A 16,630-nucleotide genomic window follows, 5' to 3' on the forward strand; every position below is an offset into this window, starting at 1 on the left:
AGATCGACCGAAAGAGAGATAGTGACAGACAAGGAGAGAGATAAACATGTCAAAAAATAATTTCATAGATTAAATAACACGCGGACAGAAGGTAAATATAAATGTAAATACAAATAACAAAAACAAAACAGAAAATAACTAAATGTCCACTTTGTGATTGTCCAGTCAGGGACATCCCACAGATATGAATATTGCTTTGACATTTTTGGCTCATTATGCGAGGTTTAATATTGATAAAGACAGTAGTATATATTATTTATCAGCTGATCTACTGTGTGTGTGTTTGTGTGTGTGTGTGTGTGTGTGTGTGCGTGTGTGTGTGTGCGCGCGCGCGCGCGCGCGCGTGTGTTCATGTATGCGTAGACATTGATTGGCAGACTGAGCGGCTCTATGGGGCTATAGGCCTACAACAATGTCAGGGCTTTCACTTTTCTTTTCTTTTTCATTTTTACAGGACACATCATGGAAATTTAGTTAACGGGGATCGTCCGAGGACACGTTAATATATAATTCATAGAGGTTCCGAATGTTTAATTTGGATAAAGTAGGCCTAAATGATTCAATGCAGTGTTATCTCATAAGTGAGGCTCGGGGGACAGGGAGCTGAAGAAAAGCCAGGGAAATGTTCGACTATTTAAACTGAGGTTTCTCAATTTGTGTCTCAATCTCAATTACCTTGGCCATGACTGCAAGTGTCTTTCAGTTTTTTTCTAATTGAAGCACATAGCTTGAGTCAGAGAGCATAAAGGGATAGCAGCATATTGTCTTTTTTTAACCTTATTTTGTTGTCGAGGTCTACTACGAATGCCCTTTCGAAACGTATTAATTCTGAATCATGTTTCAGAAATGATTTCTCCGCGGCCATTCAAAATTATTTGTCTCCCTCTTGTGTACGCTAAGAGAAGCAACATTTTATACATTTATAATCGATGTCAAGAGAAATACAAAAAAGTAACGCTTCAAGAGCCAAATTAATGCATTTAAATAATTATGCTGTTTGGAATTTATTATATTGCTATGATAGGATAATATTTAAATATAAAACAAAGATACAGCAACGTCACGTCTGACGTAATCTGTGAACGTTTTCCAAAATGGCGGTGCCCTTCTTAGAATGTGCTCTGCTGTTTATTTCTTGATACCAATTTCATCTTAAAAGTGGACCTAATTCAGACCGATTGGATTCAGTTAGTAAAACACGAAGGATTCATGTTAAAGGTATGTTTCGTTTCCATATGTTTTGACACAATGCCTTGTGAAAATCCCTCTGATGGACGCAATTGACGCGTCGGAAAGTTCCTAGCTTTAGCTTTGAAGTGATGTCTGCTAACGGCGTGAGCTGGCGTCATTACAAATACAATTCCTTGCATGGGATGCTACATACAGTATCACTTCTTGTACAACCACCACGGCATGTTTACTCTTTCTAATTGTAGTATACTGGCCTATATATAACTTAGAAGTTGCATAAAACTCAATTTTTCCAATGCAAAGTATCCCTCATGTAGCCAACTTGTTGTTCTTTAGTCATTCATTAAACTAATGGCTTGTACAAAGTCAAGACTATTTGCCATTCTTGTTTTGTTTCCCTTATCTTCAACGTTGAGTATTTGTCCAGTGCGATCATGCAGCACACATACAGAATGTTGAACTATGAACTCTTAGTATAGCCATTGAAAATGCACATAGAAATGGTTCTCCCATGCACATTTTAATGTAAATAGGCAATCACATGTCAATGCCATTATAATGTAAAACCCTTCTATCAGTTAACCGTTTAACAAGCCTTTTCTTTTGACCGACTTCACTTAAGAAGTTTGAAGTACAGGCAGTCCAGATAGTTGAAGTTTTAAATACAAAATACAGTGCAACAATACATTTCATCATAGTCATCATAGTCCCGTGCAGCAGGACCTTCATCTGCTTCCTCCCCTCTGCTCATGAAGGAGTCCAAGGATACCATGGCGTCCATCACGGGCCAAGCGTTTCTGGACCACATCAAACCTTGTTGGTACTGGGACAAGAAGGACCTGGCCCACACGCCCTCCCAGTCGGAGGGTCTTGATTGCGGCATTGAGGCCCGCTACCGGAGGGAAGGGGCCCGCTTTATATTCGACGTGGGAACCCGACTTGGCCTGTATCCTTGTTGAGGATTGAGATTAGGCATAACATACGATTGAGTCTATATATTTTGCCACAATGTGAGGTCATTATTTTTTTTAACCCATCTATAATGTCTGCAATCCTCCCATTCGCTCGTAATGAAATATAAATGCATCATTTTAGTTTCAGATTGGTTTCTAATAGATCATGTTGTTTATAGCTAACAGATCACAGCAGTTGGTCAGAACTTTCCTTATGATATTTCTGACCAACCTAAACAACCTGAACCCTGTATTTGCGTGTCATGTGAAAATTCTCAACGTGATGTTCAGACATTATGATACGCTGGCAACAGGAATCATCTACTTTCATCGCTTCTACATGTTCCACTCCTTCAAACAATTCCCCCGATACGTGAGTTCAACTGACACTTAAAAGATTGCATTTCCTTGTTAGGTTGTGTGTAACTTCTTTTCAGTTCTGCAGTTTCATATACTTTTAAATAATCGGGGCATTTATGGTGGGTTGAATTTGGGCCGGGCAATTCATCAAATTTCGATCTCAATTTTGATTTTAGCATCAAGCAATCACAAAACTAATAAAATCGAGTTTTCCATTTTTATTTTTAATTTATTATTTATGGTAAATGTTTCATAGAAAGTGCAGAAGAACAGAACAGGATACATATCTGTACATTATTTCAGATTTGAACATTTCTTTTTGACCATTTTGTGTATTCTTTTAAGGCGAAATTTCAAAGTTCTCAGTTAGAAAGTGTTTTTGGTAGAGACCTGCTGAATAAATACATCACGTTATCAAACTCAAAAATAATCGTTTGAATAATCGTGATTTCAATATTGACCAAAATAATATGGATTATGATTTTTTCCATAATCGAGCAGCCCTAGGTTGAATTATCTTATTATGAGTTTCACTATAACATATTGTCCTGTGAGCAGAAATATTGGTGACGGTGATTGCAATGAATTAGGCAATTTATTTCTACTCTTCTACCACCTACAAATATCCACACAATCAATGGTAGTTTATCACTAATTAACCTCAAATGTTTAATCAAATCTTGTTTTCACAACCAATGCACCCTGAATAATTTAAGATAGACTAGTACTTTGATTGGTCGTCTAATCTGCATGTCTAGTAGCGGAATTAATAGAAAATATGAGATTATAAACAGGCTCAACGTTATGTATCTGGAGCAACAGAGTCTGAGGACAGGATTAGGAGGGTGGATAAACTCCAGTTCCTTAAAGGATTTGGCTGGTTTGCTGTTGACATCCGCTGTGTTGAGATGTTAATCAGCCTTTTTGTTCGACCCATCCAACTTCCTCTCACGTGTGTTCCGGACGGTGTTACGAAATTAGGCAGCTGGGGAGCCATTGGCATCCCTTCTACTCCAAATTAGTGTTTAGCAGCTATCGTAGCTGTATGGAGAATTTGGCAATTCGCTAATTACACAATGTCTGACTCAGACACTGACGAGTTTAATGAGAGAGGTTAATTTGGCTGACCCATTCCACCTTATTCTGACAAACCCAAATTTATGGAGGCATAATCTCCTGTTATTGATCTGATACTGTATTGATCGGGTCAATAAGATAAAGGAAACTCCAGTGGATATCGGGTTAGCCACTTTTTTTTTGGGCAACACTTTTGCCTTATTAAGCTTGGCTTACTTCCTCATTTGTCATCCAGCTTGGATAAAGTCCAAACCACAACACTTAACTGCACACTCTGATGATGGGACATAATTTCCGCGTTATTGTTCTTCGGAGAAATAGCCTCAATTGTACGTGTTTATCCCTTGTCACCGTGACGTCTGCCGCTCTTTAGGTGACGGGTGGCTGCTGCCTCTTCCTGGCCGGGAAGGTGGAGGAGACCCCCAAGAAGTGTAAGGACATCATCAAGACGGCCCGCAGCCTGCTCAACGACGTGCAGTTCGCCCAGTTTGGAGATGACCCCAAGGTACAGCGTCTTCTGTTAACATGTCTCACTCGACCACAAACAAGGCGCCCGGTCAGCCTGACCGTTAGAGCTCAACTCAAGCGCATAGGTTTGATCACACATCGCTGTGAGGGAGAACTGTGCCTGGATGATGATTCATGACTTGTTGATGGAGGAATACTGTTGAGGGGCTAACTGCTGATGAGTGTTTTCCTAGGATGGGGCTGGCTGGCTGGCTGGCTGGCTTGCTGACTGACTGGCTGGCTGACTGTGTGTGTGCGTGTGTGTTTGGTGACAGGAGGAGGTGATGGTGCTGGAGAGGATCCTTCTGCAGACCATCAAGTTTGACCTGCAGGTGGAGCACCCCTACATGTTCCTGCTTCGCTACGTCAAGCAGCTCAAAGGTGAAGGAGAAGCATTTTTCCATTATATGAAGATATAAAAAAAGATAGTTTTGATTTGATAGATTTGTTTTATATTGCTGCGGTTTCATTTAATATTTGAAACCGCATATTTTTTTGTCATTGAAGGGGACAAAAGTAAGGTGTGCAAAGTGCTGCAGATGGCATGGACCTTTGTCAACGACAGGTGAGTCCATACAGATAAGTCTAGATCCTCTTTTTAACCTCAGAATTTGACATCAAAGATATTAGCTGAATAGCACTTTTATTTTTCCATTTAGCCATCCCCGCTAATTGACTTAAATTTAGTTTTTGAGAGTGATGAAGAGTTTGACTTGCTCGTTAAGCAGCATTAAGGCCTCTTCCCATACGACTGACGTTTCAGTCATGTCTTCAACAAATGCAAAAGGATAAGATTGGGCCCACACTCTGTCTGGGCTTTATGGCCTCATAATATGAGTGTTACCTCCTCCCCCTCCAGCCTGTGCACCATGCTGTCGGTCCAGTGGGAGCCCGAGATCATCGCCGTGGCTGTCATGTACCTGGCGGGCCGCCTCTCCAAGTTCGACCTTCAGGGCTGGGTCTCGAAGCAGTCGTCACGCCGCTGGTGGGAGCAGTTCGTCCAGGACGTGCCTGTGGAGCTGCTGGAAGGTATTGGAAGTACAGAAGCACCCGGCTAACAGCTAGCTCCCGGCTAACAGCTAGCTCCCGGCTCACAGCTAGCTCCCGGCTCACAGCTAGCACCCGGCTCACAGCTAGCACCCGGCTAACAGCTAGCACCCGGCTAACCGCTAGCACCCGGCTAACAGCTAGCACCCGGCTAACCGCTAGCACCCGGCCACTGCTAGCACCCGGCTAACCGCTAGCACCTGTCCAACAGCTAGCAACCGGCTGACCACTACCACCCGGCTAACAGCTAGTACCCGGCTAACAGCTAGTACCTGTGTAACCGCTGGCACCTGGCTAAACGGTAGTACCCGGTTATTTTTTTTAATGTACGTGCTTTTTATGCAATCTCCCAAATCTCTTTCGGGGCCATTTTGGTTTTGTTTGTAACTTTCGTATTTGTTGCGTCCCACATTGTATGAACACGTGTGACCCCCCTCACCCCCCCCCCATCTACCAGACATCTGCCACCAGATCCTGGACCTGTACTCGCAGGGCAACAAGCCCATCCCCCAGCAGATCCAGGAGAAGGAGCGCGCCCAGCCCCAGCCGCCCTCCCTGGCTCCCCCAGCCCCGCAGGCACCCCCGCCCGGGGCCAACCCACCACTGCCCCCACAGCCGCCCAAGAAGACCTCGCCCCAGGGCGCCAGTCCCGCCCTCTCCCTCAAACGTCCCCACGTAAGTCCCGCTTCTGCCCCCTCAGCTCCTGTTTGAATGACTGCACTAAGAGTTGGACCTCTTGGTTTGATCTTTAACCCATTCAGACCGGATTGCGCATCAATGCGTGTTTACCATTAATTCATTTTTTTACTCTTTCTTACCTTTATTGTGTTTCTCAGGTGTCCCCAAAAGATGAACCCAAAGCTCCAGGTAAGATCTATTGCTTTAGGGTACTCTGTGTTATAATCCGATTATCACTCACTACTGCCCCCTTTGGCCGGTAAGTGAACTGCAGCTTGCGTGAGCTCCCAACCAGGTTCAAATATAATATAAATCCCAAGTCTCGTCCCACAGGCAGGCAAAGTGCAATTTCTTTTTCTTGAGTAAAAAGTTGATTTGATCATTGATTTGTTTTTTATTATGCATTTGAATTAAATTGGGTGTTGTTAGGCCCCCCCGTTGCTGGTTAGATGTGTGTGTGTGTGTGAATGTAAACCGTTTCCAACTATCCCAATATACCCGACCGGTTGGGATAAATGTCAAATCTAAGCTTAACCCAAACTTTCCATGTTACTTCATGTATGGGTATAGTTCGGCGTAACTTTATTTAAAATGATGTTTACAATGTCACCCGTCGACCTCTTTGATTCCATCAAGGTCGCGCCCGTGTCAGGTCGTCCCGACGTGTTCCTAACGTTTTTCCCCTCGCAGAACCTGGCCTAAAGATCCCTCGCCTGGAGAGCCTGCAGCCCCCCCTGCCCACCTCGCAGCCCCCCCCAGGTGAGTGCCTCCACCCGCCTCTGCACGTCGACATGGTTCTCCGTCTAACCCTGCGGCCCCCTAACGCCTTCGCCCCCGCCCCTCTTTGCTCCGCAGAGCGCCCGGCCCCGGCCCCGCCCGCCGAGCCCGAGCCGGTCCCCGAGGAGGCCCCGCCTCCCCCCGCTGTCCCGCCCCCTCTCCCCCACCGCCCGCCGCCCCCGCCCCCGGCCAACTACGTCATGTCCACCACCAGCTCCTACATGTCGGGCGAGGGCTACCAGAGCCTGCAGTCCCTGATGAAGACGGAGGCCCCCACCTACGCGCCGCCCATGCCCCCCGCCTACGGGCACCCCATGCCCCCCTACCACGTCTACCCGCCGCCCAACGGCCCCCCGCCGGGCCCCCCTCCTCCCCCCACCTCCTACCCCCCCCTCCATGCCGCCGGCCTTCCCCCCGCCCGGCTACAGCCACAGCTACCCCCCGCCCCGGATGCCCCTGGGCCACGAGTACGCCCCCCTCCAGGGTCACGACTACGCCCCCCACCAGGGACTTGAGTACGCCCCCCACCAGGGACTTGAGTACGCCCAGCTCCCGGGACACGAGTACGCCCCGCCCCCCGGTCACGAGTACGCCCCGCCCCCGGGTCACGAGTACGCTCCGCCCCCCGGTCACGAGTATGCTCCGCCCCCGCTGGGGATCCCAGGGTACCATCCCCCACCTCTACCGGGACAGCCCGGCGGCATGCCCATGAACCACGGGTGGTTGAGATGAGAGAGAGAGGGAGAGAGAGAGAGAGAGAGAGAGAGGGAGGGAGAGAGAGAGAGAGGAGCAGGGGATTGAAGCAGGGGAGAGAGAAGCAGGGGGGAGAGAGAGAGAGAGAGAGAGAGAGAGAGAGAGAGAGAGAGAGAGAGAGAGAGAGAGAGAGAGAGAGAGAGAGAGAGAGAGAGAGAGGAGCAGGGGAGAGAAGCAGGGGAGAGAAGCAGGGGAGAGAGAGAGAGAGGCGCAGGGGAGAGAGAGGAGCAGGGGAGAGAAAGGGTCCAACTGCACCAAACCTGGTAGGGAGCTTAAAGCATGGCCGCTGAAATGTTCCAGAATTTCATAGCGGACCCCACCCCACCCCAGCCCGCTGGCATCCCAATGCGCAGTGGGAATTATTTTTGCTTACAATTTATTTTTTATGAGATAAAGCCATAATATGTGACGGACACACTCAGTTTGTAAGACTGTAAACCCATTGCCGTACTATTGGCAGTGCATATTGTTTTGAATGGAAGACGTAGAAATGGCCACTTACAAAGAAGAAATTGTTTCGCGCCCCCGTTTGAGTGTTTCAGCATTATTGTTTCAACCCATCACAGATTAGGTTTTAAATAAAAGTTTTTTACTAGTTCCCTGCGCATTTCTTTCTTTTGACTTTTTCAGACTCAACTTTTATGTTATCTAACGTGAAATGTATTTTGGAGTTTGTCATAATTTCCCGTTTTGCTTTCAACATTCCTCCATCCTCATATCAGTGATTTTCTTTTTTGATCTTCATACAGCTAAATGTGTGCTTTCTGTAGAGGAAGATAAGCTATTAGACGTATTCATTTCAATCCATTATTACAGACATGTCGGTATGCCTTTCATGGTTTGAGTTGAGCTGCAGAGGACAGTGCTATATGAGTAACCAAACTTGAAGCTGGCATTAAATCATCCATGCCTACAACTGGATGGCCCAAGCTCTGTTTGTTTTTATCTGAAATCTAGAACTTCTATCCAGGTGTGCCTTTGCCGCTGAGAACTTTAGCTAACGAGCCCCTCCTAGTTCATCTCCCACATGGAACTTGGAAAATAAAAGATGCATTTTCCAAAAGGATTTCTGATTTTTTTTTTTTTCCCAACCATTTTGAACATTGGATTTACTTTTTTAGATTAAATGTTTGACAGTTGTTAGTTTGTATGAGCTGTTTGATATCATACAAAGTGAGTTTTTCTCTTGGAGCACAAGAATAGCACTTAAAGGGGGGATATTATGCCACCAGGTGTGATCACATCACAAGTGGATGTGACCACCTAGATGTATCACTGAAACAAAAGAAACGGCATACTTTCAAACCGCTTGTAATGGCTTATCACACTTGTGTATTTGTCGACCCGCGGTGAATAATAGGTGGACGCCAATCCCAGCTCCCCAAGCCCTTGACCAGGGAGAGAATAGCTAAGTAATGTTATTGTACATTTCCACCAGGGGGCAGTCTCACTCAAAGTTGAATCGGTCGGATGTCCTCGATTCACAGAAAAGCTTTTAAAATGAATAGATTTTCTCAGTTTCACCGCTAAAAGTCGTGTGTATTTATTTTATTTATAGCCGCCAATACCTGATATTGGTGTGTTTCATAAATCATGCCTTTGCTACAGAAATCGACATTTACATGGTATATTCTATAAATTCTGTGTCATGGTTTTGCACATCTGCATGAAAAACGACAAACATTAAATAAAAAAGAATAATTCCAATTCAGGACACCATGCATAAAACAAGTGGCAGGTTACAGATCAAACAGCATGTAGATCTACAACTGTAGATGACATAAAAGAAATGAAGATTTTTGCAGACCAATGGTTTGCGATATAAGAATGGAAAGCACCCTTAACTACACTTCGTACAACTAAAAACTGGAAATGGAAGATCCTGAGCTGTAGGACGTAGAGGCCAAAACAGGTCACTTTTCCAAATAAATCGCAAATCATAGGCTTAACATACCACATTGGCTAACAGTGCTTGTTCTTTCTGACATCAAGGAGAAAATCCTGTTAATAGTGACATCTAAGGGAAGACTTAATCAATCTTACAGTATGAACAAAAATGGAATAAAATTAAATCAAAAGCATGCCCTGCTCAAACACATCTGCTGAATCCACAAAACAAGGTGTACGCAAAACATTATCGGTTTGGATAGTTCGACAGCTGAATGTCAATAGTTAACTCTGCATTGTATCTCAGGGTATTATAAGATCACATTTGTGTGACGGCCTAGGATGATGATGTAGCAAATGTCTTCAGCAGATTCTAACTGTGTCAGAAGTAGGGTCTGATACTTGGGGAAAAACAAGATTATCAAGCATACTACAATTTCAGAAGAGCATGTCTTATCTCCATTAGCTTGCGTTTGGAGGCACACACACACACACACACACACACACACACACACACACACACACACACACACACAGATGGGCAAGGGAAAAGACCCTCAAACCTGAGAGCGTGATTGTCGAGTGTATACTGATTGAGATGATTTAATAAAAAAAATATCTTTACACATTTTCAGCCAAGGGACAAAAAAACAAAAGGAACTGTGAAAAGGTTCATTCAAATCAAAAACCCTGTTCATAATCCAGTCGTCTGGTTTGGCAAACGACAGGTCTATATAATATTTGATCACATGGCCACACAAGGATACATACAAAAAGAACAAAAACGATATAAACTAAAAATCAACTAGATATTATCAATATCAACCAAGTAGTGCTATAGATTTGTACATATTATACACACGTTAACAGTGCTCCATATAGGCTACTGTCGTTTGAATAGACCTGCGTAAAGAGCAGAAGGTGCTAGATCACACTGGGGATTCACTTGGTTAACAACTTGAGAGGCTAATGCTAATAGCACTCATGGCGCACTAAGGAGTGATGGAGCTAATTTCAAAGGGAGCTACGGTAGCTGGTAGGGGTCTATATATTGCCTTAACACGAATGCTTCGCTTCTAAAGTGTTCCGACCATTCAACCCAGTCTCACGGAAATACGTGACACTGTCACGTCATTTAATCTATTCATTCGTGATCTGGGAAAAGTAATTTCAATTTTTTCGAGCCAAAAGCACAAATTTCTAACAATATGACAGCTTTCGGCCACCCGTTTGTACTTTCACCTTTGATTCTGAGAAATTGTGACAATTCACGGATATTTTTAATGCAGGTGCACTGCTCTGTAGGCAAACCGCGACGGAAAAAAAGGTAGCAGCTTAATCTCTTCTTTTTAGAATGAGTTTGAAATTTGTGCTTTTGGCACGAAAAAATTGAAATGACGTGTCCCAGATCACGAATGAATAGGTTAAATGACGTGACGTGACAGTGTCACGTATTTCCGTGAGACTGGGTTGGACCATTAGTGTCCTAAATTCTTGCTGGCTTGACACTGCGTCAGCAGTACCAGACAGCTTAAACTGGTACACGTGTGAATGTCAAGGATTATAAAGTGAAAATAAAAAAACGGGTCACATATAATGTTTTATGTGACCCACGTTTTTGTGTGTTTATGAGAGGGACAAAATAACCTACACTAAAACCAAAGCCGAAAGTGAAACAAGAAAAGTGGCAAAGAAGTGAAACTAGCTGCCAGTTGTCAACACTTTTATGAGGCCTAATGAAAAAACATTTTTATACATAATAGGGTTGTACCACTGGAGACTACAAGTCCCACTCTGAAGTTTGAGGGGATCCTATCTCGCTCCAGTCAATGTGTATGGACGAAAAAGTGGCAGGTACTGGGTACGGTAGGCAGTAAGGAGCACGGCATGATGGGAAGTGTAGGCAGGTAATACGAAGTGGATTCAGTTTGAACACGGAACGCTCTTTGTGGTTGCCGTGCTACAGAGGCCCTTTGAACTGATTCCCAGAGAGCTGCTGTCGGACAGACGGCTTTGATCCAGCGGCATCGCCCAGCTTCCTCCACACCACCTGCATGCCGAGGGAGAATGAGCGAGAGAGAGAGAGACAGAGAAAGAGATAGAGCGAGTGTGATAGATCGAAAGAGAGAGAGAGAGACACAGAGAGACAGAGCGAGTGCGAGAGAGCGACAGAGAGAGAGAGACAAAGACAGAGACAGTGACAGCGACAGAGACAGTGCGAGAGAGAGAGCAAGAGAGATATCCAACAGGAGTGGGGACAAGTGAGGATAGGTAGAAGCAGAAAACAAAAACAAGGAGAAGATAGAAAAGTCAGGCAGAGTGAAACCCCACATCGCGAAAAAACCAGAGTAAAAAACAACAACTTTCATCTCCAGGTTGAGCTAATGGAGTCGCAGCAGCAGACACGCGCGCACACACACACACAGATTAGAGTAGAGCTCTCCGAGCCCTGCTATCAAAGTAACCCAGTGGGAGAGCGAGCCCCGCAGGGTGCCTTGCAGCACTACAAAGGTGCTATTGTTGTGGGTCCCCCAGATTCCTGGCCTGTCAAATGCCTCGGCCTGGCCCAGATAGCGCCGCTATCCCTCTCATGGGCTCGCGTGCTATCCCTCTCATGCTCCTTTCTCGCTCTCTCTTTTCTCTCACTTTTTATCTCCCTCCGCTCCTCTCGTGCCCTCCCTCTCCAGCTCCTGCACTCTCTTTATCTCTCCGTCTCCCTCCCCATCTCCGGTTCTTTCTCTCCATCTCTCTGTCGCACTCTCTCCATCTTTCGCTCTTCCCCCCCCCCTCTCGTTCAGCCCCTCTCTAATCAGCAGAGCTTTTATAACCTCGACCAGGCCTTTCAACACCATTGAGGAGACGGCGGTTTAATTCGGTTTCACGTCGGTTTAATTGCCCTGACAGCTCAAGAACGAGTCCCTCTTCTTAAAGGGTTCCTAGTAGTGGATGCCTTTATGGGGGGAGCTCCCATGATGGTTGGGTGATGGTTGTGGTGGACCGGGTGGCATGGGGGACCTTTGCCCTCCACTTACGTTGCACATCTCCCGAACAATGGCCTTCTCCTTCTCGCTCAGGTCCTCCTCATAGTCCTCAGGAAGGGGCTTGTCCATGTTCTCATGCACCTGCAGCACCTGGAGCACCAATCAGATCAGGTAGCCATCAACCAACCAATAGGATCAGTCCATCAACCAACCAATCAGATCAGTCCATCAACCAACCAATCAGATTAGTCCATCAATCAACCAATCAGATCAGTCCATCAACCAACCAATCAGATCAGTCCATCAATCAACCAATCAGATCAGTCCATCAACCAATCGAATTAGTCCTTCAACCAACCAATCAGATCAGTCAACCAATCAACCAATCAGATCAGTCCATCAACCAACCCGATTTGTCCTTCAATCAACCAATCAGATCGGTCCATCAACCAACCAATCAGATTGTTGGTTGATGGACCGACCTGGTGCTCCAGGATTTGGGTCCAGGTTGTACCTTCATTGCATGGACCACGGCCTCAGGCTTCGGGCCGCAGGACAGGTAGCCGGTGGGGGGGGAGGACTCACTGGTGGGGAGACGCCCGGTGCCCTGAGGAAGGGAGATAGAGATGGTTGGTTAGTTTATTAGTCACCAGGTTTCTATCAGTGGTTGTTGTTGTTTTGAATTACTGTCGTAACTACTATTGGAGCCGTGTGAATGGCAGCTTGCTGAAATCAGTTTTTGCTGCTGTAATCGATCAATCGATGATCATGCTGTTGTTTTTTGTGTGCACTGAATAAGTAACATCCACTCCTGCAGTTTTTTTTCTTATTTTGGTTGCTGCTATTTTTTGTGCTTTCATTTTTCTCAGTGTTCCCATCTGATTCCCCTCAGGCAGGTCCGCTACCTGCTCATCACCCAGTGTGCTGTGACCTGTGCAGGGTGGGGTGGGGTGAACATCCACCACAACCTCCCCAGGCCCCATCCGACCCGGTTAGTTCCAGACAGAGACTCCCTGTTGCAGGGGACATAGAGAGCTCTGGTGGCACAATGGATTCTTTCACTGTGACCTGGTGTTCCCTCCACCAACCCCCACACCACCACCACCACCACCACCACCGCCACCACCACCACCACCACCACCACCACCGCCACCACCACCGCCACCACCACCACCACCACCACCGCCACCACCGCCACCACCACCGCCACCACCGCCACCACCACCGCCACCACCACCGCCACCACCACCACCACCACCACCACCACCCCTCTGGTAAGCCGGTATTCAATTCTCTACTGACTGGTGGCAATGCATCTGTTGTGGTCTACTTAACAAACACAAACAAGCCAATATCCGGAAATGATGACTGCAAACTAAAAGAGTGTTTCGTAATAGATCAAAGGTTGCCGATGCAGCTAACTGGATGTAATGATATATTGTATTGATTTTTGTAAGATTAATTAAGTCCAGAGTAATCTAGCTTGTAAAAAAATAAATCAATACATCCCCCTGAACACAGAGAGAAAAACACAGTATGCTGAACTATCCCCTCCTTCAGTCACTGCAGACGAACAATGGTGAGAATAGGAAGATTCCCATGGATCTCAAACCACAGCGGATGAGGAACCACAAGGTGAGGTATGCTAATCACTGCTGTCCCTGTTCCATGCATCGCTCTGTGGATTCAATTTAGGAGTTGGAAATGTATTAACAATCCCGCTAGTGTGTGTGTCTGTGTGTGTGTGTGTGTGTGTGTGTGTGTGTGTGTGTGTGTATTTTGGGTCATCCATGTTAATGTTTCACTTTTTGGTTCATATTTTACTTCGATATAATCAAAGAAAATCCAATCGATGATGTGTCCATATCGCAAAGAAAAATCAGGCCGCAGAAGGCCTATTATAAAGTGTGAATGAACAGCTCTATTTGATAGAAAATTAACAAATAAAATAACCCATAGATCCCATGGCTTTTCAAAGACACTACTGAACTAAAATCAGCCTATTAAAGCCTTTCACCACTTGTCGCTTTTTTTCAAAATCACTTGAACATGTATGTTTTATTGAAATTTAGAATAAAAAAAACACCATCAACCTCTACAAAAGCTATTTATTTTAAAAGCTTAAGGATAAAAAATTGTTAATATAAAATAAGAGCCACATCACTGCTTATTTGAACTCTGATAACGCAACATTTACTTTCATTGAAGATGCTTTCCACAACGACGGAAAAAAGGACAATAACAAACACATCAGTCTGTCCTCTGTCCATTGATCCTAGCAACGTCTGATGTGTGTGTGTCTGACGTTGTTAGTTAAATTATCTCGCCAAAGTGTTTAACGAGCGGGTTGGATGCGGTTAACCTTGACGGGAGTCGATGGCGCGGCGAATCAGCTGTCAGGTTGATCTGCTGTTTAACCTTCCAGTAGCAACGGCGGGTGAGGGACGGGACGAGAGCCCCCTTGAGAAACAGGAGCTTGACCTTTCACCTCCAAAACGCGTACGTGGATGTGACGGGGTGTGTGTGTCTGTGTTTATGTGCGTTTATGTGTGTGTGTGTGTGTGTGTGCGTGCGCGTGCAACGTGTGTGTACGTGGGCTATGAGAAAGCCACGACTAAGCCATCTAACAGCCAACCTAACCCCTGAGGTTAATAACACAATAAGGATTTATTTCGGTACCTTTCTACTTCACAAAGTAAATAAAGCAGTTGGAACCCTTTTGGTAGTGTGCTTTTTTTCTTGAGGCAGTAGAGAAACCATTGCTCGGTCTCATCTCCTCATCTCCTCTCTCCTGGCGGTGGGCGGTGGGGGGGTCAGTGGCAGATTGCAGCGGGTGATTGCGTTCACAGTGGATGATCAAACTAGTTCAGACTAACCTCCAGGCAGGCAGGGCGGACACCACAGAGGAGGTTAAGCCCATTTGCCCTACTCTGGATCCAGGCATGCATGTGATCTATGTCCTGCTGTGCTGTGTGTGTGTGTATGTGTGTGTGTACAGGTTTGTATGTATGTGAGTGTGTGCATTAGAGAGAGAGCAGAAGCCAACAGAGGTATAATTGGCAGAGTTACAGATTAAGTGAATTACATCTGACTTGACTTGATTCCATTGCACGCTAGAGCTAGACGAATCCACAGATGTGACCACTGCACTGTGTGTGTGTGTGTTTGTGTGTGTGTGTGTGTGAGATAGAGAGAGAATGTGAGTGTTTGTGTGGGTGTTTCAAAGTGAGAGTTTTTGTGTGTTTGTGTGTCTGTCTTTGTGTGTGTGTGTGTGTGTCTTAGTGTGTGTGTGTGTGTATGAGAGAGTGAGAGTTTTTTGTGTGTGTGTGTGTGTGTGTGTGTGTGTGTCACTGCATGTCTGCATATAAGGCAGTCAGCGAAGCAGCACTCGTTTCTCAAAAATGTGTTAGGGTGTGTGTGTGCGGGCATGCGCTTGTGCGTGATTGTGTGCGTGATTGTGTGCGTGCGGTGGTGCATGTGTTCCGGGCATCGTACCATGAGCATGGCTTCCTGTCGCTGCGGCAGAGAGGACAGCTGGGACTCTGAGTGGTAGAGGGTCAGTCCTTTCCGCAGGGCTCGTAGGTCACCTGGGTTGCACTGTTGACCATGCACACACACACACACACACACACACACACACACACACACACACACACACACACACACACACACAAAATATATTTAACCATGTACTTACCATCACGACACCAGAGGTTAGGCTACTCATTAGGCCTTTTGACTCATTAAACTCTTCTGTGTCAGATAGCATCTAATTCTGAGTTATTATGAATATCTTTATGAAATCGGAATGTCCATATGCACGGATGACCATAAAAATATTTATATTATAGGATTTCATTTTTTATCTTGTATATGGCTTGCGCAGTTTCGGTCCAGTGTTGTCTAATCCTTATCTTATCTCAGGAAACACACATACTCAAAGGTATCTGCTGAAGCACCATTGGTAAACAGCACCGTGCTGCTCTGGAATGCATCGCAATGATGTTACATCCGCTTTTCTTTTGTTAGTGTGATTGTGCCTCGTTCAAATCGTCCAATCAAAATGCCGCAGCTTCCTGGCAGCAGAAAGTATCCCGTGGCGCTTCTGTTCTCTGCGTAGGACAAAACACTGTTTCCTGGGACATTTTTGTTGATACGCACACACGTAGCAACACACACACCAACACGAGGCCTCGAGAACCAAATGGTATAAATAAGTCAATGAACTGTGTGCGTGTGTGTGTTTGTAAGTGTGTTTGCTTGTGCACATTTTCCCCTCACATCCTTATGCCAACCTATGCTCCAAGGAAGATTTGTGTCGCACAGCCCCTTTGAGGCTGTGATTAGCATTCACCATTTTTATTTGCTATTTCCACAAGAGGGAACTCATCTAACCTTTTCCCATAGTTCCCCGGGCAC

The 16,630-nt window shown here is 45.6% G+C and overlaps 2 protein-coding genes across 3 annotated transcripts in view; one reads left to right on the forward strand and one right to left on the reverse strand.

Annotated features, from left to right (window-relative positions):
• The first annotated feature begins 1,086 nt into the window (after positions 1 to 1,086).
• Positions 1,087 to 7,940, forward strand: LOC307087600 (cyclin-K-like). The gene is given in 12 exon segments (XM_079753219.1): positions 1,087 to 1,218; positions 1,947 to 2,137; positions 2,436 to 2,517; positions 3,955 to 4,086; positions 4,364 to 4,469; positions 4,596 to 4,653; positions 4,948 to 5,117; positions 5,593 to 5,810; positions 5,972 to 6,002; positions 6,504 to 6,572; positions 6,669 to 6,975; positions 6,977 to 7,940. Coding segments are annotated over 12 exon segments (1,719 nt in total). The 5' UTR covers positions 1,087 to 1,209; the 3' UTR covers positions 7,323 to 7,940.
• A 952-nt stretch (positions 7,941 to 8,892) lies between these two features.
• The window catches only part of ccdc85cb (coiled-coil domain containing 85C, b), a 40,003-nt gene continuing 32,265 nt past the window's right edge, over positions 8,893 to 16,630 (reverse strand). For both annotated transcript variants that reach the window (XM_079753369.1, XM_079753368.1), the window contains 4 exons: positions 15,707 to 15,808; positions 12,726 to 12,818; positions 12,263 to 12,361; positions 8,893 to 11,280 (listed from right to left, as the gene is read on the reverse strand). In XM_079753369.1, coding sequence (XP_079609495.1) covers positions 11,191 to 11,280; positions 12,263 to 12,361; positions 12,726 to 12,818; positions 15,707 to 15,808 — 384 coding nt within the window. In that variant the 3' untranslated portion in view covers positions 8,893 to 11,190. The remainder of the gene's footprint in view (positions 11,281 to 12,262; positions 12,362 to 12,725; positions 12,819 to 15,706; positions 15,809 to 16,630) is intronic.

The sequence above is a fragment of the Pollachius pollachius genome (genome assembly GCF_949987615.1).
Source record: "Pollachius pollachius genome assembly, chromosome: 16".
NCBI lineage: Eukaryota > Metazoa > Chordata > Actinopteri > Gadiformes > Gadidae > Pollachius > Pollachius pollachius.